This window comes from Cynocephalus volans, chromosome 1, assembly GCF_027409185.1.
Source record: "Cynocephalus volans isolate mCynVol1 chromosome 1, mCynVol1.pri, whole genome shotgun sequence".
NCBI lineage: Eukaryota > Metazoa > Chordata > Mammalia > Dermoptera > Cynocephalidae > Cynocephalus > Cynocephalus volans.
In genome coordinates this window covers 230,748,270-230,771,936 of record NC_084460.1, presented here as the reverse complement: position 1 = coordinate 230,771,936, position 23,667 = coordinate 230,748,270, and the positions used below count along the sequence as shown (strand labels likewise).

The window sequence follows — 23,667 nt, the reverse complement described above, 5'->3', positions numbered from 1 at the left end:
CTCCCTTCCCCATCCTTCTCTCCTTCCCCCACAGCTGTGCATCCTATACCATCTCTTCCCCCAATAAACTTCTGCCCACAAACCTCCTTCCGGATCTGTTTCCCAGGGCATATGACCTGCCATAGCATGTCTGAAAAGGAAACATATCCTATGTAAATTTATTTCTGCACGTATTAGTTATATGGGGGGGGAAAAAGATGCTGGATTTTATCTACCAAAATAAATTGAAAATTGAACCAAGAATCCAGATTGAAAATACAGTCTGGGCACAGGTGAAGCTTATTTGATAATAAAGAAACCGCTAAAACTGGCCCAAAAGAGCATGACGTCTTCCAGAAGGCCATTTGTCACTGCAGCTTCTGGGGTCCATTTGTGTAATTAGATCTTAACTATTCAGGATTATTCTTGGAAAAGTACACAGGCAACACTTTTCTCACATCTGTTCTTTGACTGGGCTCTGATCTCGTGTTGTTTAAATGTAACTTGAAAGGTGATGTTTACTTCTCTATGGGAAAAAAATAGCTGTAGAATTAAAAAGATATACTTGGGCTTGACACTACATAACAACAAATACTACCAGCAGTCCTGGTTGAAAACTAAGTGTTATTGTAACACTAAGCCGTGTTTTTGTCTTCGTCCTTTTGACAGGTCCAGGCTTCCCCATTTCCACCCTTCACGATGGCCGCACTGATCAAGGTACCCTCTCTGGCATGCGCTTGTCTTATCTAAGTAATCCTGACCTGTGTAATACTCCACTAGGGAAAGCAGGACAGTTTCTCCACACTGACAAGGAGTACTGCAATGGGATTCTATCATCACACAACTTATTATTACACATATTTGGATATTATTTGTGTCAAACCTGATTATATGAAATTTAATAATAATTTGCAGTGAAAACCTGGCATAACGCAGATGAGTTACGTCAGAGGGATTAATTCTATCTTCCCTAACTAGCCTTATAAAAAAGCACAGAAGGTTAGAATTGGAAAGAATTTAGGATAGTCAGTACAATTTCCCTCCCAAAAGGAATTCTTGGAGTATTCGGGGGGGGGGGGTTTGTTGTTGTTGTTGTTATTGTAACTGTCATCCCAAACTAGAGACAAATTCTAGACAAAACTTCAGAGCAGAGGGTGACTATCACGCTAGTTTTTTGCTTTAACAGCTACATCACATGGTTGCCACATAAGAAAGCCCTGAAATTTGTACATTTTCAACTGCTATCAAGATAGTCCCCCTCTTTCCTGTATTTGTGATATTGGTTCAAAATAGTTCACAGCTCAAAGATGACCGTTTTTTCTCTAAACAGAGTTATCCAAGTGTATAATGCTGATGCTCTTCCTGCTGGTCCCCCGTTATCTTTTTATTTACTATTAAACAACTTTATAAGGTTGGATTTGTTAGAGATCAGGGACAATGAGGGACAAGCAGATGCCCCTTCCTTCAGCACTTATGCCTACGATTGTCCCTGGACAACTTTGGTGACAAGTCAGGAGGCTGCTGTAGGATTAGTTTGGATGTTAGCTCAATGGCTCAAGTGTATGCGAAAAGGAAGCAATGAGAAAAAAAAAAGTCAGTTCAGGAGCTCTGGACAGGACAGGCACTGTAATAATGGGGCTGTGAATTTAGTCTCACTTTGAAGTTGTTTTTAACCTTGTGTCTAATAATAAAATATTTTGAAGAATAAGAAGTTATATTTCATATTTTGGCTCATCTGAACCTTCAGTGAAAGAAATTTTAGAGAATACTACTTTCAAGTTTGTAAGTTTTTGATTTAATGGAAATCACCATAGATGTCTAATTCCCATGTCATCATGACTGCAAAATAAAAGCCAGCTTTCCTTTCCCATAGCATGAATTTCTACTTTCTTAATATCCTTGTTATATTCCTGGCAGGTACTAATCTCTGTACTGCTTCTGAAGCTTATTACTTCACTGAATACTTACAAAATAGGTACAGCATCATGTCACTCTCATATACATCATATGTATTTATCTATTTTCTATTTTCTGACTCATGAAATAGGGCTCAAATTATTTTAGAGTACAGTTCCACAAACTTGCCCAATGATGAAATTCTTCTGATGTATTTATTGTAAATACCGATTCTCAGGCTCTTCTCCAAGATTCCAATTCAGTAGATCTTGGATTGTGCTCAGGAATCTATTTTTAATAAATGTCCAGCTACTGTTTTAGAGCAGAGGCTGTGTCTTCTATTCATTTGTGGTTTTTTCACTCATTTTCCATAGCATTTGGTGCCAGCAATCTTCATTCAACAAATATTTGTTGAGCACTTACCACATTAAGCCAGACATTGTGCTAGGTACTAGATCTATAAAATGAATGCATACTGGGTTAGACATTGTTCCTGTCCTCAAGGAGATTATAGTTCAGTGTGGAATGAAAACGTATGAATGGGCAGTTACAATAACTGTGAAGGTAAAGTCCTAAGGGAAAATACAGAAAGCATGAAAGCACATATTGAGAGCACCTCTTCTGGGTTTTTTGGGTTAAAAAATGTTTCCTAATGATAGCTACATTGAACCTGATACTCATGAATATGAAGGAGGGACTGAATATGAAGGAGGGATGCTGTTGGATGATTGGCTTGGTTAAGTAGATTGACATTAACTAATGCTTTTTACTGAAAGAAAGGACTCACTGTGGAGAGCAGGTTTTGGGGGAGATGATAAATTTTGCTTTGAATGTTGACTTTGAGGTACTGTTGGGATATCCAGGTGCACATGTTCTGTAGTGACATAGTTTTGGATCTAGATGTCAGTGGGTCAGTTTAGGCTGAAGATAATGATCAAGAAGTTATTAGTTTATGAAATACATGGTTACTCGGGCCTTAGAAGTGGATGAGATTAGCAGAGTGGGAAAAATGAGAGTGGATGGGATTAGTGAAGAATGAGCCTGGAACAAAACTGTGTGAAACACCAACACTTGAGAACCGGAAGAAGAAAAATGAGCCTGTAAAGGAGACTGAGAGGGAACAGAAGGGTGGAGACAATCTTGACAGTATAGTGTCGTAGAAAGCAGGGGAGGAGAGGATCTCAGGAAGGAGGACTTGGGCTCAGCTGTGTCAAATGCTTTAGAGAGTGAAGGAAGACCTGCTCTAATTAATGAACTCAGCAGAAGGAGATTGACTTTACCTTTGTCAGAACAGTTTCAGTGGAGCGATAGAGGTGGAAACCGGATTGAAGTAAGGTTAGGCCTGCATAGGATATAAATAAAAAGAGACAGTATTTTCAGTAGGTCTGATTGTGGTGAGAGGAGGTGGGAGATGGCTGGAAGGGATTGATGGAGGTAAAATTGTGTTTTTGAGAGATGATAAACATTTGGGTGTGGTTAAATGATGATGGAAGGAAATAGGAGACAAAAAAGGGTTGAAGACATGGAGAAAGTAGGTCCCTGAGAAGTTGGGAAACAATGGAGTCCAGAGACAGATGAGGGGATTAATCTCTTGCATTGTAATTGGAGAGAATGAAGCAATTATTGGTGTAATTGTATGAAAGAATTTAGACATTATGGAAGACAATGAAATGGCTTCATTTTCCCTACAAAGAGTGGTTAAGGTATTTGAAAATAGCAGAAAGTACTTGAATCAGATGGTATGAAATCCCAGAAGATTTGGTATTTGACATCAGGGGCCCAGTTGAGGCTTAGTTGCTTTGGGCACAGCAGGTGCTCATTAAAATTAACTGATCTCACGCACCAGTTTTGCCACAGGTTCTTCACAGAATTTAATTAACGAGCAATTTAGCATTTGAGTATGATTTAAACAAAAATCAGATATCAGATCCATTATTCTTGATTTCATCATAAGGAAGAGTCTACGAATACATAGGGAGTACACATTACATTTGAGATACTAGGTACTGAAGGTGTTGGGTGCTGAGTGTACAATGATGAATAAAAAAAGTAAAAGATACAGTTAGTGCTGTGCCACCCCTTGTCGGGTTATATGTTTTTAGTGCACAGCCCCATACAGAAGCCCAGTTGCCACCTCTCACTTGTCCCACAGCTAGGTGAAATTCCATTTGTACTCCAAGGGGTGGGAAAATTGCCCACTTATTATCATAAAAATTCAACTCTGGACTATAGAAGCATTAGTAAGCTTTTGAGTTAAATTTGGCATTTCATTTAGTCATAAATGAGAAAAGTTTAGAAGCTAGGAAAAGGATGGAGAAGGAGTCAAAGTCCTAACATGACAGCACCTGGATATTGTCTCTGACTTCTAGTACCTATGGTAAAATAAGAAAAATAGTGGTCAATCAATCAATGAGCCATTCTGTGTGCTTGCCCCACACAGGATTTCTTCCCTTTAACCATGACAGCTCCACATACAAGATCCACACAAAGAGAATAAAGAGTTGGCTCTACTGTACTTAAAATTGTGTATTTATTTTATTTTTTTGGTTTTAATTTTTAAGTGTGACAATTGTCTCTTTCCTGATGGATCACATAAAGTTAATGTGAAATTTATTATGTGTCTTATACAAATCATACCCCAAACATCTATATTTGTGCTAAGATTAAATATAACATGTTAGAGCAAAATGCCATGAGTATATGAAAACTGAGAGTTACAAGAGAAGTGGTTTGGCAAACTTAGTGTAGTTACAAGTACTCCTCCAGTTCCCTATTTTCAGGATCCACTTTTTAAAAAAGGCATAAAAACAAGAAGTCCACGGGATGTCTTTTGTAGCAATAGCCATATCTCAAAAAGTCATCCAGACCCTCTTTTAAAAAATATAGCTAAAACTCCACATATTATATGCAAGACTAACTTTTCTGTAGAAGACACTGCTGTCAATCCCAGTTTAAAATAAAGCTTACAAAAAGCCATCTACTGCTAGGAACTTATTTGCATGTTATCACCAATCTATAGCATTCAGGAGATCAATAGATTTGTTCAGTTTCAAAGATTAAAGTGCAAAACATAACTGAGCTCAAGTATAAACAGCAGTTATTAGAAGATTTTTAAAGGTGAAAGACAGAAAGAGAGCATAGTGTGTGTGTGTATATGTATATATATACATATAGTTGTTTTACTAAAATATATAACTAAGTTAAGAGAGAGGATTTGAAGGAATAGTATACACAATAATTCAATTACAAAAAAGAGAGAAGATTCTATATTGATCATGTACAACAGGAAAAGGTTAAGAAATAGATATTTAAAAAATCACAGAAATAATATTTGGATTTCTGGGGGGATTTCTTGTTTTTTAGTTTAGAAGACATATTGAATTTGTTCATTTATTCATTTACACTTTATTTTTCCAAATTTTGGTGCCTGAGAGCAATGAATAGTTGTAATTTGGTTTCTTTCTAATCAAAATGACAGCATAGTATTTTTAAACAAACACAAGCAGAAACATAAGTTTCAAACATAAATGTAAAGAATCTTAGCTCCTTTAGAAGTAAAGAACTATTGGTTTTTGTTTACTTTAAATAATCAAGGACCATAACAATGTAGCATAAATATAGAAAGTTAAACTGGTAAGAAAGAGAATCTCAGCTATCTGAGCAGATAATATTGGACTTTATACACTGAAAATTGAAAAACGAATTTTGCAGTTACACAATTAATTATTTTAAAGTTGAGGGCTCGGCAAGCTAGATTTTATTTCTACTACTCCCCCCCCCCCCCCCCGAATAGATGGTAAAAGAAATGTCATGTACTCAGTCCGGTCATGGCTTTAAACTGGAAAAAAAAAAAAAAAAAAACAGTCGGAAATGGGAAAACGTGACTGAAGAAACATTGTTGCTTCTGTTCTGCTCAAAACGTTTTAATATCATAAGGATCAGTTTAGGAGACAATGATTGAAATGTGATGTCCTGTATGAACTCGTCAAGGCTGGATTAAAAATGCTTGTCAATACGAAGCAAGACTTACACAGTTTCAGTCTCATCCATATTAAAGCCAAAAGAATTTAAAGAAAGGAATTTTTCATGGCAATACTATTTCTTAAAAGTGAATATTTTATTTTTTTAAGAAATTAAAATCCTAGAAGAAAACAAGGAATTGGAAGATGCTTTGAAAAATATCCAGCTGCCTACAGAGGAAATTGAGAAACTTGAAGTGGATGGAATTAGTAAGATTTTTTAAAAACTTCTCATTTATAGATATGAAGCTGAACATTTTTCTTGCTTTTGAGGAATAAGATAATTGTTACAGTCCAAACGCTGTAATATATTACAGGATCTTATTTAAAACAATTTTACTGTAATAATATTTAGTTTTATTAAATATCTTTAATATGTGAGTAAGGTTAATCTTGCACTTTTTCTATAGCTTTCAACACTGACATTTTTTAAAAAAGAACTTATCTAATTTTAATTTTAGAATTATCTAATTTTAATTTTAGAACGTATGCTTCTCAAACAAACAGTAATTCAACGTTTCTAGTTATTTATAGATTAGACAAAAATACATAACAGAAATCGATTTAAAATATATTCTCAATTCCTAACAATTTACTAGTTATGAATTCATTTTATGATGTATATTGTTATTAAAGAAAATAAATTATGCCATGACTATTGTGGAGTGAAGATTTTTCTCCCTTTTTTGTTTTCAAAGCCTTATGGTACAAGATGATTCTTCCTCCTCAATTTGACAGATCAAAGAAGTATCCCTTGCTAATTCAAGTGTATGTAATATTTTCTTTGGTGTAAAAACTATTTACTGAAAATATGTTGGATGAAATACACATTTATGAAATAGAATGAACCATTCTCCTTGGTAACAGTTCCTATTGATGCTGTTTTTATATATTCCTCAACTAATCAGAGTAAATAAAATATGGCTATTTAAAATAGATTGAGGAAGTTCTGAGATTTTAGATGGACTTGCTTGCGTTTGCTGTGTTGAATTTTCTTTGTATGGCAAATTGCCGAATGTGTCAGAATACCTTTGAGATAGAGAAATTGCAGCCAAAAAAAAAATATTGTAAATCATCTCAACATCTTATGTAATTGAGTTAGAAATGAAATAAAGAAATGGAATACATTTAGTGGAATCACACCCAAAATCAGTGCTGACCTACACACAATTTGCTTAAAACACCATGCATTTTTTTAGTATATCTTATGTCTGCTTTTAGCAAGTGGCAGGTGGCAGAAATGACGAAAAACCCACACATATTCCTTGAAATGCCAACCCTAGATGTATCCGTTTTGGGGAATAGGAGAGGCTATGTCCCAAAACAACTTCCTTATAGCAAACCTCTGGGAAAAGCCTGGTCCCTTTTTGATTTTGAGCCAGTTCTAATGTCATTGTTATTTTATCACATAATTGTACTAGTGCTTGGCCAGGATGGAAAGTTGAGTTTTGTAAAGGAATCAGAGATTTTTTTTTTTTTCTTTAGGTATGGTGGTCCTTGCAGTCAGAGTGTAAGGTCTGTATTTGCTGTTAATTGGATATCTTATCTTGCAAGTAAGGAAGGGATGGTAATAGCTTTGGTGGATGGTCGAGGAACAGCTTTTCAAGGTGATAAACTCCTCTACGCAGTGTATCGAAAGCTGGGTGTTTATGAAGTTGAGGACCAGATTACAGCTGTCAGGTGAGCACTTTCTCATTCAAACAGATGTCAAATCACAACTAATGTCGTGCAATTACTATTGTGCTTCTTCGTGCTTAATGACTGAATTCTTTTTGCCTCTGTTCCTAACTTGATCTAAAACTATTAATCTTAAAGGCATATTTTTGCCAAATATCGGGGAAAATCATTCATGGAAAAGAGCTAATAAATTTGTAGAAAAATAATTTATAGTGCGGAATGACTAATATCTTCTTTCTATGTGTCAGTCTTTCTAATATCCAAACAACTGGTAGAAAATTTTGTATAACGCTAGCAATGATCTTCAAGAAATCAAACATCTGAATATGCCCAAGCATTGTGGATTCGTAAGTTTAGAAATAGTTACTGATCTCAATGTAATATGCACAACACATTGTATCAGGAGCCAGGCCCAGACACTTTTCTGTAGTTTGTCTGGAATCAAAGCAGAAGAGTTTAGACTGAAGTAATTATGTTTAAAAATAGAAAGATAAGCATAACTCATACATTTTCACATGTTTCTTTCCTTCTGTGAACAGTCATATACACATACTTACAAAATGAATAAAATATGACAAATTAATAAGTAGATTATTAAATAACACTAAAATCTGTAGCTATCATTCACTCCTAACTTCTAGGAGGTGCCATCTTTCTTACTCATCCAGATTTTGGGCCTTTCCATTATTAACTTGTTTGAAGGAGATTGTTCAAAAGAAAACTCCACCGAGACATCAGTGTCTCATATAATGTGCTTTAATGAGAATAATAACAAAATTGTCAGCATTATAGTCTTACTTCTTTCAGGCAGGTTTTTTTGTTTTGTGTCACTGCAGGTCACATCTATTTGCATTTAAATCATATGAAATAAACACCAAGGACATTTAATCCTGGGGCTACATGAAAACACAAAGATGAAAATTACACCTCATTTATAACTCAATTATATCTTTTCCAAAATTGGTAGAGCTAAAAAATGGTTTCTTTTAGCATGGGTTTAAAAATGTCATCATCATCATCACAACCCAGCAATAACAACAAAATACGTGATTATATACTTTCATGCACTTATTTATCATCACAAATGCAGCATTTGAATTTAAGAAGAAATAGCTGCTTAATATTTTTCTTGGATGGAAGAAAGTTTTAAACCTGAACTATGTTCTTTAATATAAAGGACACAAAGCCACAAATTCTGTTTTCTACTGGTTTTCACAATATCAATTTGTCTTTGGTATATAGAATTGAAGATGCACTACAGGTGGTAATTGGATACCTGTGCTTTCTCTGAGCCATATTTAGGATGGGATCTGAAGAAGGTCTTCCTGCTGTATTGCAGGCATTTGTTCACTCATTTACTCAGCCTTCAATGACATATCAAATATTAATGCATGCCATTGCAGTACACTCTGCATAGACTTGTGCAATTTACAATCTGTTTTTAATGCACTTACAATCTGGTAAAAGTGGTAAGAGTGCTACCTGCACTCTGAGGGGACAGCATTACTGTTAGAGACAACTTTCAGTAAACACCCCAGTGAACATGGAGCGCTGCGTGGCCCATGTGACGTAAATATGCAACAGTGACAATGGCAGCCAGGGTTGGCCTTGGTCTTGCTTGAACTCATTATTATGCAAAAGTGAAGAGGATGCCTTAGAACCCAATGCTTTGGGAAAACAAAAGCTAAAAAGGATAGATTTATAATGACAATCCTGGGAATGATTCAACCAATGTCTCCCAAAGAAGTGTTTTAGGAATCAGACACCAAATGCTTGACCTGGGGAATTTGGGGGTTATCACTCTACTGCAGCCTTCAAATTTTCCCCCAGAGAATGAAATTTGCCCCTTTGAATTTCTTACAAAATGCAATTGGGCTAAATGTTCTAAATACCAAAAGAAAATCATATATATACATTTGGAAACAACGGTAAATATTAGTCAAGGCCAACAAATAGATTTAAACAAAGCAATGCAGGCATGGCAGGCGGGGGTGGGGTGGTGGCTAGGGGTGGATAATGAAGCCATACAACCTCATTACGTTTGCCTGTACAAAAGAGAATGCTTCAAAGCAGATTCCTGTGAAATGTAAACATACTTTAAACTGAGGCCGGCTTTCTTTAGGCTTCTCTGCAAATGGTACGTATGTGATACCCATAAAACTTTGGTGGTTATAGAGTCGACTGTGCTCATTTTAAGTATATTAGGCATTGTTGACATTCCCACAACCTTGAAATTTTATATAACTTGAGGGTTAGTGTTGAGGAAGAATTATATGAGAAAAAATATCCAATCATATTGTTATAGATGGTATGAATGAGAACATTCCTAAAATAGTGTAATAATTGATCACTATTATCCCAAGTTGACCTTGGCCTGGGGCCATTTTTATGAGAGAAAAGTTATAAAGTTCAATCCAGCTTCCAAAATTAGAAAAACATCCTTTTCATTTGTTGCTAACATTTTGTTGATTTAACCACATTATCAACAGTTTTTCTGATAAACCCTCCTGGAAACTCTTCAGAATTTGGAGGTGAATTTTATAGAGCCTTGTTGGTCTCAAAGTGCTCAGATTATCTAGCTAACCTTTAACCTAGTCCTGCCACATTAAGTGTTAATGTTTTATTTCCATTGTAAGTGGTGCACTATCATTTCCTGCAAATGTCATCTTTTCAGAATAAACCTAGGAAGGGAGCTGTTAAGAATCTCCCGTTCCCATGTCGCACCTGTTATTTGCTTTTTACCCCAGATGCAAGGCAGTGTGATTGCTAGCTTCTGGGAAATCATAAAATCACGATTGATTTTATGGCTCAGAACTGTCTTTAAGCACTAGTAACAAGATTTTTTTTTTTTTTTTTTAACAAAAAAGCAAATCTTCTCTTTTAAATCTGGTTATGAGGTTTATGGAAGAATTGCTGAAGTGCCTCAATTTGCTGCACATTTTCTCTGCTTTACCACGAGCAGCATCCACACAGGTAGCAACTCTCCATTTGCTACTGCTTTTTTTCCCTGTAGACTCCTCAGTGTCCTTCAGAATCAGTGTCGGGTAAGCTGTGACTAACGGGGCCTCTTCCCATCTGTTGGTCCCGGGCATTTGCCCAACTCCTGTATGCATCGGAAACGTGCATGTTGAATCAATGCAATGAGTGAAATGGTTGCTGTGAAATCCCTTTAAGAAACTACATTATTCGACTAATGAAACTCACTCGGTTCTACTTCCAGAGAAGAACGGATGAGAAATGGCATTGACAGTAACTGAAAAAAACAAAACAATAGAATTTTTCTGAGGCTGTGTGTCTCCTTTGGTCTCCTCCCTTCTTGCGTTTCTGTTGCAGACAGCGGCTTCTGCAGGGGCTCGTCCAGTTCGCTTCTTTCTACCACTGCTTCTCTTCCTCTGAGATTTCCTTGAATTTTTATCATATTCCCCAAATAAATCAAAATTGCTCTAGAACACTATACCGTCAAGGGAATATGGTATAAACTAGCCTGAAACACTCCGGTTTTGTGTTGACTTTGAGGTTTTCCCATGACTTTTTAAAGGAGTCCCTCCACATGGCCTCTTGTTCACAAGTAAAGATTTATTTTAAAAATAGTTTCAAATGGTGACTCTTCTGTGATGGAGCTAAAAACGAATAGTTTCCATATCCTAAAAGATACGTGTAATTGCCCATACCATGAATTGAGGGTGCCCAAGTAGAAATGGAAGAAGGATGGATATTTTTCTCAAATGTGACTTAAAATGCAATGGTGATTATCATTGGCAATTAAGCAAACAAGGTGATAAGAAATTAATACAATTTAAAACAGAGACAACATAAACCTGCTTTCCCAAAACTGGGGACTTGGAAATTTGGTCCTACTCAATGGTGCTGCTACTTCCTGTGTTCCGATGAGCCTGTTTCTTGACCTCTCTGAGTCTTAGGTTAACTCACTCGTGCTATTAGGATATTAGGCCTTACAGCTCTGAGAGTGCTACTCAATAATTGTACAAAAGAGTCTAAGAGGATCCTTTTATCTTTTGCTGAAGACATGATAATATTATTTTAATTATTTGTAAATGTAGCCTTATTATGCATGTGTTTAAACAAAGAAAATGTAACGTTTCTATTAAATCTTTGGATTAAATATGCTTGTGTAATGAAGTAAATGTCATGTGTACACACTTAAAATTCTAAAAATTTGTTTCTTTTACTTTAGAAAATTCATAGAAATGGGTTTCATTGATGAAAAAAGAATAGCCATATGGGGCTGGGTGAGTTGTTTTATATGTTTTATGCCTGTTATTCAGTTCAGCAATCATCATTTTCTAAAGTGTTCGCTTATAAGGTTTCTCATGAAATGTTAATGTTGCAACATAATTTAATTTGTCAATGGAAACAGTCAATTTGGATAATCTGGTCTTCAAAGTGGTGGTTTTAAGTGTTTGTTCCTTTTTTTTCAATATTTAGTTTCTTCTCTGTACAGCACATTCACTCATAATTGACATGTTTTTACCTAATTTTTTGGTTCTTGATTATAGCAGTCTGAACTTAACCTTATTCAACAGAGATTTAATTTTCTTTGTCAGACTTAAATATATATCTTTTATGTTATATTTCATTTTTATAAAAAGATGAGCTGAAGTTTGAAATTACGGGAAATTTTAGAATATAAATTCCTTAGTACCTAGCCTCCTAGCGGAGTCATATCTTGGCTTTCTGATTTTTTTTTTTTTTTTGACAAATTATTTTACTATACCTAATGTTAATTTGTGCTACCTAGAAGAGAAGTATTATTTAGTTTCCTAGTTATAGGTCATGGAGGTAACTTTGAAAGTTTGAGGAGCTATGCGGGTTTTGAAAATACGCATTAAAAGGAAGTGGTAAAACTTATGGGCATTGCATGGGCATGAAGTCACTGGAAAGTTGAGAGAAATACTGGAAAGAGTTTAGATTTGCCCATTATAAATTATGATAATTACCCTTCAAGAAGATTTCCTGTTTCACTTTTTGGTCTGAATTTATACATTTGCAAGTCAATTTGGAGCCGTTTGTGCTTGGGTTGTTTTTCTTGGCTGTTTTCTCTGAGAGCGGCCTGTGCAAGATGAAGCGAATGAAACCCAATATTGAAGGAAATCTGCAAGATTCAGCTCAACTCTCAGCTCAGTGACCAGATGAAGGGCTGTTATGAATTTGGGGAAAGTTGTTACTTTGAGCCATTTGGTCCTTCTTAAAACTATCAAAAGTTAAATATCTAAACAGCATGGAATTCAAATGGGTGGAAATAAATGAAATACTTTTATAGTAAAATATTTCAGATAAGACCTTCCCTACCATCCATTTTTATGAAATTTCCTAGAGCAAATTCGTGACAGATTTAAATTTCAATCTGAACACTTACATATAATCATTAACATTTCTCTTAGAGTTATACTTTGCTTTTAATGTGGGCTTTGAAATAACCATAAAGTAGAACTTTTATTTCATTTATAGAACATTCTAGGTATTAGTTTGGTAGAGATCCATCTATGTGGGATGATTTAAAGAACCTACTCATCACCCAAAAATACATTCCTATCAGCCTGAAATTCTTCAATAAGAGATTCTCACCACATCCAACTGTGCGAATGCCACTGGAAAAAAAAAAAAATAGTATATTAGACCCCCTTTATTGCTTGCTTTCCAACAAGGCAGTGATTACAAGGTAGAATCTGCGAACATGTTTGAGAGATGAAAGTAATAAGTGGACTGCCAATGGATGCAACAACTAAGCAAACCCCAAATCAGCCCAAGGAGACAGAAGAGAGAAAAAGACATTACTACTAAATTGTTCGTGTCAGTTCTTTGGGTTTAAGTCTAGTCCATATTCATTAATCTGTCTGTCTGATCACTGACTCATGCATTCTTTCTTCCATGTAGCAAATTTTCAACTAGTCTTGTACTAGGTTCTTTAGGATATGACAAGATGGGCAAGTTATAGTCCTGGCCCTCTATTGTGGGAAACAGACAACAAAAAAACAAGGGCTCAGCAATGTTCCAGGTGTTAAGAGAGACCTAACTTTGCTGTGGGGAGCAGAGGGAGAAGAGTTATTAAATACGGCTGTGGGAGCTAAGGGAGGGTCCAGAAATAAGTCATGACTTGAGGTTAGCAAAGATAGCTTTGTAACAGGCATTCCAGGCAGGGTGAAGACCACCTTGCCCATGTCCTGAGTTAACAAAAAGCATGACATGCATGGGGACTCTGAGTTGGTCAGGAGTCCTGAAACTTCAAAAGCCTAAAGTATCATGAGGAAGGTGTAGGAAATGAGTATAATAGACAGGTATGTAGCCAGATAACAGAGGGCCTTTTAGGCCACAAAGGACAGTGGGATTTGTGAACAACTCTGTGACACCTTTCTCTTTTCAGTCTTCTGTGTCTCTATTCTTATTACATTCCATTTATTATTTAAATGTTGGTGTTTCTCTGAGTCTGGCCTTGACCCTCATTACTCTTCATTTCCATTGGCAAACCTTTGTGGTTTCAAAGATAATGATGACTGCCAGACCCCTGCCACCAGCAACCATGACTCTTCTGATCTCCATATTTTAAATGCCTAGTGTTCATCTCTCCCAAATGTCTTACATGGGCCTCAGGCTAAACTTACTCCAAGCTAGACTTGTTATAGTCAACTTTAAAACTAATCTTACTCTTCATTAAAGGCCTCAACACACACACAGTCACCCAAATTAGAAAGCTTAGAGTTATTTTCAACAACCCCTTCTCCCCAACTCCAACATTCTGTTGGTTAGTAAGTTCTATCAATTCTACCTTCAAACATCTAAGTCTGTTTTCATCATCCTCACTGACATTGCCTTAGTTTGAGTTTCTTCATATGTAATTTCGACCAGAACTTCTCAAACTTGAGCTTGCATAAGCATCACCTGGACAGATTGTTAAGACCCAGCTTCCTGGGTCTACCATGTACCATAGGTTGAGTAGCACAAATTTAAACTATTGTGATTGCTTCTTAACTGTCCTCTCTGCTTCCAACATACAAGCTGCAATGGTGCTAATGAAGCCATCATTTCAGAATATAGTTTTTACCTTGTTGCTTTTCTACTAATATATTATATAGGGCTCCACATTGCCTGCAATATCATAAATCCCAAATATACTTTGTCTCATGTAAAGACCTTGGCAATCTGGCTCCAACTTATTTTTTCGATCTCATCTCCCTCCACTTCTCCCCACACCTTATGAGTAATTTAAATTATGCCTATGCTTTCTTGTTCCCATAATTTTGTACAAACATTTTTGTAATTTTGTTAGGGTTAGGTTCCCTGCACCTGCAATGTTCATCCTCCTCTTGCATTCCCCACCTCTTCCTCACTCCAAAATGGAAAACTCCTACTTGTTCTTTAAGCCCCAACTCAGTTATGACTTTCTTTGTGCTCCAGTAGCTTTTCATTGTTCTTTTATAGGAATTATCATGCTTTTTTCTTGTCTGTTTATTGGTTTCTTCCACGAGAATGTAAGTTCATCAAGTCAGTTTTTCTCTATTTCTGAAATGTTTAGCACAATACCTGGCCATGCCAAGCGTCTATGATGTTGTTTGAACTGAGTTTAATTCTATAAGTCAACGTCCCCCAAAATGTATTCCACTAGTGCCAGGAAACTTTTTGGGGGAAAAATTTTATGGTTTAATAACTTGGTAAATCATGAACTGTGTGCAATATTATATAGGCTCTATGAAGAACTGGTAAAGAAACCTGTTAAATTTTATTTAGTACAGTATTACCAAAAATTATTTGATTCCACAACTCTTTATTTCTCCTTTACCCCAAAACACACTTTAACAAAAATTTCCATCAATATTTCATTGAAAAGTGCTGTTGAAGTTGACAGGGAGTGGTGTTGGTTTCTTAGAGAGATAATCTTGACTGCAGAGTGGAGGATGATCTGAGGTTGGGGAAAGGCTGGGCCAAGAGGCTAGGAAAGCAGTAGAACCGGCGACAAATATCAAAGACCTGAATTTAGGCAGTGAAGTAGCAGTGAGAGGGGGTTATAATTCTGAGTGCTCTTTTACAGTACAGTAAGTAGGGACCTATGGGAAGCTAGAGGTGGGAGAGAGTTGACTATGACAGTTGTGTAGTTATCATAGTATTCCATATCAGGAAAGAAGATATCTGTTTCCATAAAGTATTAGGCAATTTAGTAGTCTGAGAAATACAGCATACCTAACTAGACAAAAGTTTTTGGAGCCAATTGGTCAATAAGTTGCAAATTCTACATTTTACTTCATTATCCAGATCAAGAGCTGAGAAGGAAGCATTTTTATCTTAATCTTTCATTTTTCTGGCTCACACAAACCAAAACCCAGTAGCCATGGTTTTAGTTATTTATTAAATATCTACTGTGTACCCAGCACAGTGCCTAAGAACTATTTTTTCAGGACAGTGGTTCTTAACTGGGGTGATTTTTCACCTCAGGGGATAGTTGGCAATCACTGCAGACATTTTTGGTTGTCACCGTCAAGGGAGTGCTACTTGCAGCTAGTGGGTAGAGGCCAGGGATACTGTTAAACATCCCACAATGCACAGGACAGCCCCCCACAGAAAGAATTGTCCAGCCCAAAATGTCAATAGTGTCAAGGTTGCAAAACACTGGTATACAATGAAAACTTGAAGCAATTATTCTGACAACTGAAGAGCAGAAAGGATTTTGCCTAAATTATTAGAATTACAGCCTCATTTATGGGCTTTGCTTTGTTAATATAGGCCTAGCCAGGTGGTGTTGAATAAGCATTAGTTCATGATTTAATCTTAGTTCCTTTCTTTTCCAGTGACTAATTATAAGCAATTTGAATAGCTATGTGTGATCAACAATGTAAAAGTAGGACAAATGCACCTCTAATGAGACTATATTAGACTCTGAACTTAAAGTTCCCCCCAAAGAAGCTGCTTTTGTGTATGTGTAAGGATATAGAGGGCATGATATGAGCTGCTGAGTCCTGACTCAGCAGTCCAGGGTTTGAGCAGCTCTGCTGCTTACTGACTCCATAGCCATGGTAAGTTCACTCTGAACCTCAGTTTTCTCATTCTGAAATACAACAATAATTTCCTCACTAAATCACTATGAGGATTAGATGAGTTAATAGCAAAGTCATATATTCAACAAATATTTACTCTATTCTTCCTGTGTGTCAGGCCATATTCTCAGTGCTGGGGATAACATTCATTGACAAGACAGACAGCAATCTCTACCCCTGTGGAGTTGGGAGTGATTAAGGAGAAAGACAATAAGCAAGATAAATAAGAAAAATATATAGAATGTTAAGTGATGATCAGTGCTATGTAGAAAGACAAAACAAGGAAGGGGGGTGGTGCAGGGTTGGTACAGTTTTAAATTAGAAGGACAGGGAAGGCTCCTTTGAGGTGACATTTGAGTTGAGACTTGAAGAGGGAGGAAGTGAGGCTTGCTGATTTCTGGAGAAAGAGCATTCCAGGCAGAAGGTCACAGCATTTGTAAACATCCTGAGGCTAGATCATGCCTGGAGAGTTCAAACAACATCAAAAGAGCCAATGAGCAAGGGGGAGAGAAAAGCAGGGAGGTACGAGGGGCGAAAAGAGAGACAGATTGTGTGGTACCACAAAGACCATTGCAGTAACTGTGGCCATACAAGTGTTAGCCAGTTATTATTATTGCCTGTAGGTAAAATGTCCCAATGTGCATGATGGCTCAAATAACAGTGTTCCATAAACCCTCCTTCTGTGCCCTTCTAAGAATGTTTTTAAAGATATCCTTCGTTTAAACAAAATGGCAAGACATCTAAGTGCAAAGGACAGAATTCTAGAATTCTCATGGCCAATCTGCTCTGTAGGTTCTTTTCTTGCAGCAGCCACCCACTCTGCCTGGAGCCCCACTCATGGGGGAGCAGAAAAAAGTCAACTCAGGTTCTGTTTTTTCCTCTTCATTTCTACAATAGGAATAGCTTTTCAAACTGCCTGAGAATTTAAAGTACACCTCCTTTTGTTCTGCTGATACAGTAGCTTTTGCTCTTGCAAATACCTAGAGAAAATTTGTATTCATTATGAAAACAGGAAAATTCCATTTAAATACAGCACTATCACCTGATCCCTGAGTAGATACAGATTAAATAATTCCTAAAATTTTGAACAAAAATGTTAAAAACCTTTTTACTATATGCAAAGGCTTTCTATTTCAAATTTCACTTTGTGTTACTTCCTTCTCTGGGACATAGCAGAAGAGAAGTATTTTTATTTGCAGGGAACACACTTTTCCACAAAACCATAAACAATAACAAATTTTCTAAAGGTCTCAGACTTATTTTGCTCTCATTTTAACTTAAAATTAAGAAGAAAGCAAAGCCCTCCTGTGTCAGTTATGATTTTTGCTAACCTACCAATCCAAACAAATTATTTTTATATTATAAATGAAAGTTTGAATCAGGCAGAAAATTTTCACTTACCAAAATGATTTTCAAACCCAAATATTCCTTCTGTTTTAAAATGTGTTTTTCCCCTATTAAAACACAGTTTAGTTCTCCTCCAAGTATAATAAAAAGAGGCTATGGTATAATTGGAGCTCCCTCTTTTATTCTGTGTTTTGCAGTCAACGGTCCTCAATAAAATTCCTCAGAGCTGGAAACATGAAACTATAAGCTAGTTAGAGAATTCTTCATATAACTGTTGAATTCAGCAAGACTGTTTGGCTTATTCTCCCATTCCATATATTTCATGGAGTAAGAATAGACCCCTGCCACTGACTTGCTGCCATCACCATGTCTGTCTGTTTGTCTGTCTGTCTGTCTCTCTCTCTCTTTCTCTCTCTCTCTCTCTCTCTTTCTCTCGGGTGCATGTGCATCCTCACCTTCCTTCATTCTCCCTCTCTAAAGACTGGCTCTTCTGTGTTAAAGGATGATATGATCTATCTTGACCTGAGGAAAGTGATTCTCAGAAATTTGTGGTAGTAAAGCTCTAAAAACAAGACATGGCTTTAGTTGAAGAGTCACACTGTCCCCTTACGATTTGTAAGGACTTCCCTGCACCAGAGCAAGAATAAATGCTGAGAATCAGTTCCTAATCTAGTGCACACATTTTTTGGTCCATGTCCCAGAAGACTGCGTAGTCCATGTTCCCAGGAGAAGGGCTTCTCTCCCAGCATGTTTGTACAGACCAAATTTGCTTTCCAGGAGGAGAATGCAGCCTTATTATGATGCGCCGTTCATCATTCCATATTCAGGAAATGGCTCACATTTCCAAGTGACATGGGCAGAGATCTCTTCCCGTGATCCAGGTCACATTTCGGAATCAGCTGATGATTCCTCAGGGAAGGAAATCGATGAGAGCTAAACTTACTCCTGACTCTGCAATTTATGTCCCCTCTTGCACCTCTTTGCTTTTCCATTAAATTTGTAGGAAGAAATGTAAGGTTTTTAAAGACATCAGTGACTTTTCCTCCTTTGAGCTACTATATCAGAAATCCTCAAAGCAGAATATGTAAACTACATAATACACAAACTCTGGCCATATTTTAAACTATGCTAAAGGTTGTTATGTCCTTCTTTTGGTCTTCTGTTATGAAAATAAACAAGTAAATACATAGATGCAAGTTCTGCCTCACAGGACTTCTACAAACTGCGGAAAGTATCTCACATTTACATTTGGAGAATAATTTCCTTTTTCTGTGTATCTCTTTTAATTAAAATCCTGTTTTAATTCCAGCAAGGTCCTGGTGGATACAGAGGGGAAAAAAGGAGAAATGTTTTTACAGAAAAATTGTGATTATATCAATCTCGTAACCTTTTCCTACCATGTTTTAGGAAGGTCTGTTCTGATCAGCACACTAAGTATTAAGAATTTATTAGAGAGAAATCAATATTATGTCTGCTAGAGCTTGCTGCTGAGAGTACAAGATAGACATTTATTCTACTCTTATTCATATCCCCCGGCACCTTTCAGTCCTGATTGTGAATAGTATAAAAATATGAAAGAGAGCTTATGACAGTAAATCTGCGACTTATTCTAACACTGTCTCTACAGTCCTATGGAGGTTATGTTTCATCACTGGCCCTTGCATCCGGAACTGGTCTTTTCAAATGTGGGATAGCAGTGGCTCCAGTCTCCAGCTGGGAATATTACGGTATGGAAACATTTCATTAATGTTACCATGAAAACATTTAACACATAATTACTCCATATTTGATGTTGCTAGGAAAACAAATTATGCAGAAACATTTACCCCAGCATCACTGAGGAAAATATAATCTATAAATGGGGTTTTTATGTGATTTATTATAATCATGTTGTAACAATCAAAGAAATCTTAAGAGTGAGGAAGGGCTCTTCCACAATCTAATATGTATATCTTGTTTTCTCCCAGAAACCTGGAGCCCCTGCAGAACCTTATCTTTAAAGTCAGAGCTAACTCTGTGGTTTTGCAGGCACACAGTTGCTGCATAATGGATTTTAAGCATATCTTATGCAAATTCAGGCCAGGGGCCAAGCAATTCACCTCCACGCCACAGTTTGCAACTGCCAGCTCCATTGCTCCAGGAATCAGAGAAACAAAAAATATGTTTGAGAAGTAACCCTCCTGTGTGTGCCTATTTTTATGATTTAACATCAGTGTAGGATTTGTAGGATTTGGGAGTAACTCTAATAATGTACAAAAGTTAGCTTTCATCACATCCTCTTCCTTGTGTTGGGGAAGAAATGAAATAATTGTGATGTGTAGGAGATCTTTATTCAGGAAATAAAGTGTGTGTGTGTGTGTGTGTGTGTGTGTGTGTGTGTGCGTGTGCGTGTGCGTGTGCGTGTGCGTGTGTGTGTGTGTGTGTGTGTGTGTGTGTTGGGGGAGTGGATCTGGGGTACGTATTTACATCCCAGATGAAATAAGACACCAGGAAAAGTACTGGAAAGGCTGTTTTTGTTATTTTGAAAATATAACATGATTATTCCTATTTCAACTTTTTTCCCAGCAGGGCCAAATGGAAGAAGCTAAGATCAGCCTAGAAAGGAAGTGTTCAGAGGCTCCTGTCTCTATAATCTCTTCATCTATTACTTCTTTAGCTCTACTGAGGCAAATTGGAGAGATGACACACATTCTTTGAGGCTAACTGTTATAGTACAGTAAAGAAAGAATTTACCTCAAGAACTCAACGTGGGAAAATTGAGGAGCAGTTATTAAATGTGGAGGTCTTGTTAGTTAATGAAATGACATGTATCACATGCAAACAATATATTCTTATATATTTTACAGCATCTATCTACACAGAGAGATTCATGGGTCTCCCAACAAAGGATGATAATCTTGAGCACTATAAAGTAAGCATTTTCCATTTTATTTAGGTCATTAATTTATTTCAAATGTGCTGAATAATTTTAAAGCAGTAATTCAGAATTTATAGTGTTAATTCTGGGTCCCCAAGCAAATATGATGATCTTTTGTTAACTGCAAAGCACATCAATAGAAAGGATTTTACTCCTTTCAGTTCTATTCTTTCTTTCCCTGTACTTCTTCCCTAACTCCCTTTTCCTGATTCTCCTCCCCAGCCCCCAACCCCTACACAGCTTGAGCGGGCATCATTTATGCCTAAGGTCTCACTCATATGTAACATATGACACATAAACTTTCAGTTTTTCAAACTAAGAATCAGATGGAAGTAATGCAAATGATGATGAAAATGTGTTGCTCTGACTCTTAAATATTTATCAACCAAAGCAATACATAATTTCAGTATTGGTGCTAAGTCCATTGCACAATGATTTAGCTAGTTAGTTTTCTATTAGAACTTGCAGCAACTAAAATGTTAATTTTTCCTCTTTTCCAGAATTCAACTGTGATGGCAAGAGCAGAATATTTCAGAAATGTAGACTATCTTCTCATCCACGGAACAGCAGATGGTGAGGTTTAAGCAAGACTCTTACACATAAAAATACTGAGCCAGCATCACTTTGTTTAAGAAACATTAAGCATCCTCCTATGCCTATGCTCAGGGTCAGTACCTAAGAGTCAGGGACATTTCCATATCTGAGTGTGATTACTCACTGCTGACAATGTCAAATGCATGACTAGATAATTGTTGGTGTTCATTTCCAGGCAGTACATTGTCACTCTATGCTTTCTGGTATTTAGCAGCACTTTAACTCTCTCTCTTTGTTGCAGATAATGTGCACTTTCAAAACTCAGCACAGATTGCGAAAGCTCTGGTTAATGCACAAGTGGATTTCCAGGCAATGGTACATGATTTTGTTTTGTTCATGGCCTTAGGCCTCCAACCTAAAAGGAGGAAGTCCTATATATTGTTTTTATTTTTATTTTTATTTTTTAGTGAAACCTGTCAAAGAGGCTGCAGGGTAGAGTAAGCAGAACATTAACAGATTAATCTTGGATCTTTCATTAACTGAAGGATCCTAGGCATGCCAGATCACCTCTAGGATTCCCGCTGAGTCATATAAAATAAAGGAGTTCACAAGATTAAGTGATTTTCTAGCTCAAGCATCCATTACATTACATGTAAAGATTACTTACATGTAATCCTATACATGTAAGTTTAGCTACGTGCTTAGAGTTCCTGCAAAATCTGGGAGCCCCAAAGCAGCTAGAAGATACTGTTTCATCCAGTAAGAAGTAACTGCAGAAAGTTATTGGAAAGCTCAAATGCTCCCTGAAGTCATGCAGCTCCATTCAGGGTTAGAGAATCTTTTCCTCTACGTAGTCTCCCGCACCCGGCGCATGCACATCACAGAAGCTCAAATTTTTACTGAGTGAATAAATGAATGAGCAAGCTAAGTGTAAAATACAGGTTGCATAAGGAATAGAAAATAAAACTGAAAAGAAAAGAAGGTGCAAGCCAAGGCAAGAGGGGGAATGCTTGGTAGCTACTTTTTCCTCTTCAGTGAGCACAAATTCTCCCTCAATTGCTTATATTGAACAAGAACCCAGAAAAGGAGACCCCCCCCCATCTTTTGGAAATTTGTTTTCATGAATAACTTACAAAGAGTAAGGTGAGATTTTTCTGAGCTTTTTTATTTGTGACCCCTAAGTAAATTCAACTTAGTAAGTATATAGCTTTATTCCATGAAAACTACCACCATTATTCAGTGAAAACAGTAATCTTACTGGCATCTCTCCAAAAATGAAGTTTAGTTATAATACTATCTCCCGCCTCTTTTTTTTTTTTATACAGTGCTATTTTTAATTCCAATAAAGGGTATTTACAGTTTTATATGGATACATTATATTGTGGATTTTCTGCAACCGAAAGAAATTAGATTCACAGGCTGAAAGCTTCATGGAATTTTTAAGCTACAAGGAGTCTTAGGGAAAATTAAATCCAACCCCTTTGTTTTTCAAATGAAGAAGCCAAGCTCCAAAGAAGCAAAGTAACAGACCCAACACACCAGTTCTGGCATTCTAATCCTTATCCCCAGGATGCTGGCCGCTGTGAAAGCTCAGCCACTGAGACCTCTCTTAAGTTTAGAGAATATGAAACAGTAGTGGAGGCTCATGAATGCTCTTTAAATCTTCCTGCTCTAAATGTTTACATGTAAACTATTTTATTTATTCAAGTGTTCTCATATAGAATTTCCCCATAATATTAGACAAATTATCAGGTCCCGAGAGCACAAAAAAGTTCAAAGCTAGATGCATTTTGTGTCTGTAGGAATAAAACAGGCTTCTTTTCTTTGTGTTTCAGTGGTACTCTGACCAGAACCATGGCATATCCGGCCTGTCCACGAACCACTTATACACCCACATGACCCACTTCCTAAAGCAATGTTTTTCTTTGTCAGACTAAAGTCGATGCAGATCCAAGCCTGTCTGACAATCTGAAAACTTCATATAAATGCCTCAGACCATTTGCTTGTTTTACTTTCTATGTTGTAAAATGCTGGTATAAACAAACAAATGAATTTTGTTCTAAAGGCTGGTAAAAAAATTAGGAGGACTCAGAAGTTCAAGTTAAATATTGTTTACATTTTCTGGTACTCTGTGAAGGTAGAGAAAAGGAAGCCATTCATTTTGCTTTGGACACTGATAGTGTTTTGTCATTTGTTCGTTGGAGGAGAAAAATAAAGTCATAAGTTCAAGTGCTATCATGTTGTCTGTGTTCAT

At 36.7% G+C, this 23,667-nt stretch overlaps 1 protein-coding gene across 1 annotated transcript in view; it reads left to right on the top strand.

Annotated features, from left to right (window-relative positions):
• The window catches only part of FAP (fibroblast activation protein alpha), a 66,781-nt gene extending 43,387 nt beyond the window's left edge, over window positions 1-23,394 (top strand). The window contains exons 17-26 of the mRNA XM_063110389.1: window positions 649-696; window positions 6,006-6,104; window positions 6,593-6,662; window positions 7,380-7,574; window positions 11,767-11,821; window positions 19,590-19,689; window positions 20,809-20,873; window positions 21,380-21,452; window positions 21,715-21,788; window positions 23,249-23,394. Of these exons, the coding sequence (XP_062966459.1) occupies window positions 649-696; window positions 6,006-6,104; window positions 6,593-6,662; window positions 7,380-7,574; window positions 11,767-11,821; window positions 19,590-19,689; window positions 20,809-20,873; window positions 21,380-21,452; window positions 21,715-21,788; window positions 23,249-23,350 (881 nt within the window). The 3' untranslated portion in view covers window positions 23,351-23,394. The remainder of the gene's footprint in view (window positions 1-648; window positions 697-6,005; window positions 6,105-6,592; window positions 6,663-7,379; window positions 7,575-11,766; window positions 11,822-19,589; window positions 19,690-20,808; window positions 20,874-21,379; window positions 21,453-21,714; window positions 21,789-23,248) is intronic.
• The last annotated feature ends 273 nt before the right edge of the window (window positions 23,395-23,667 follow it).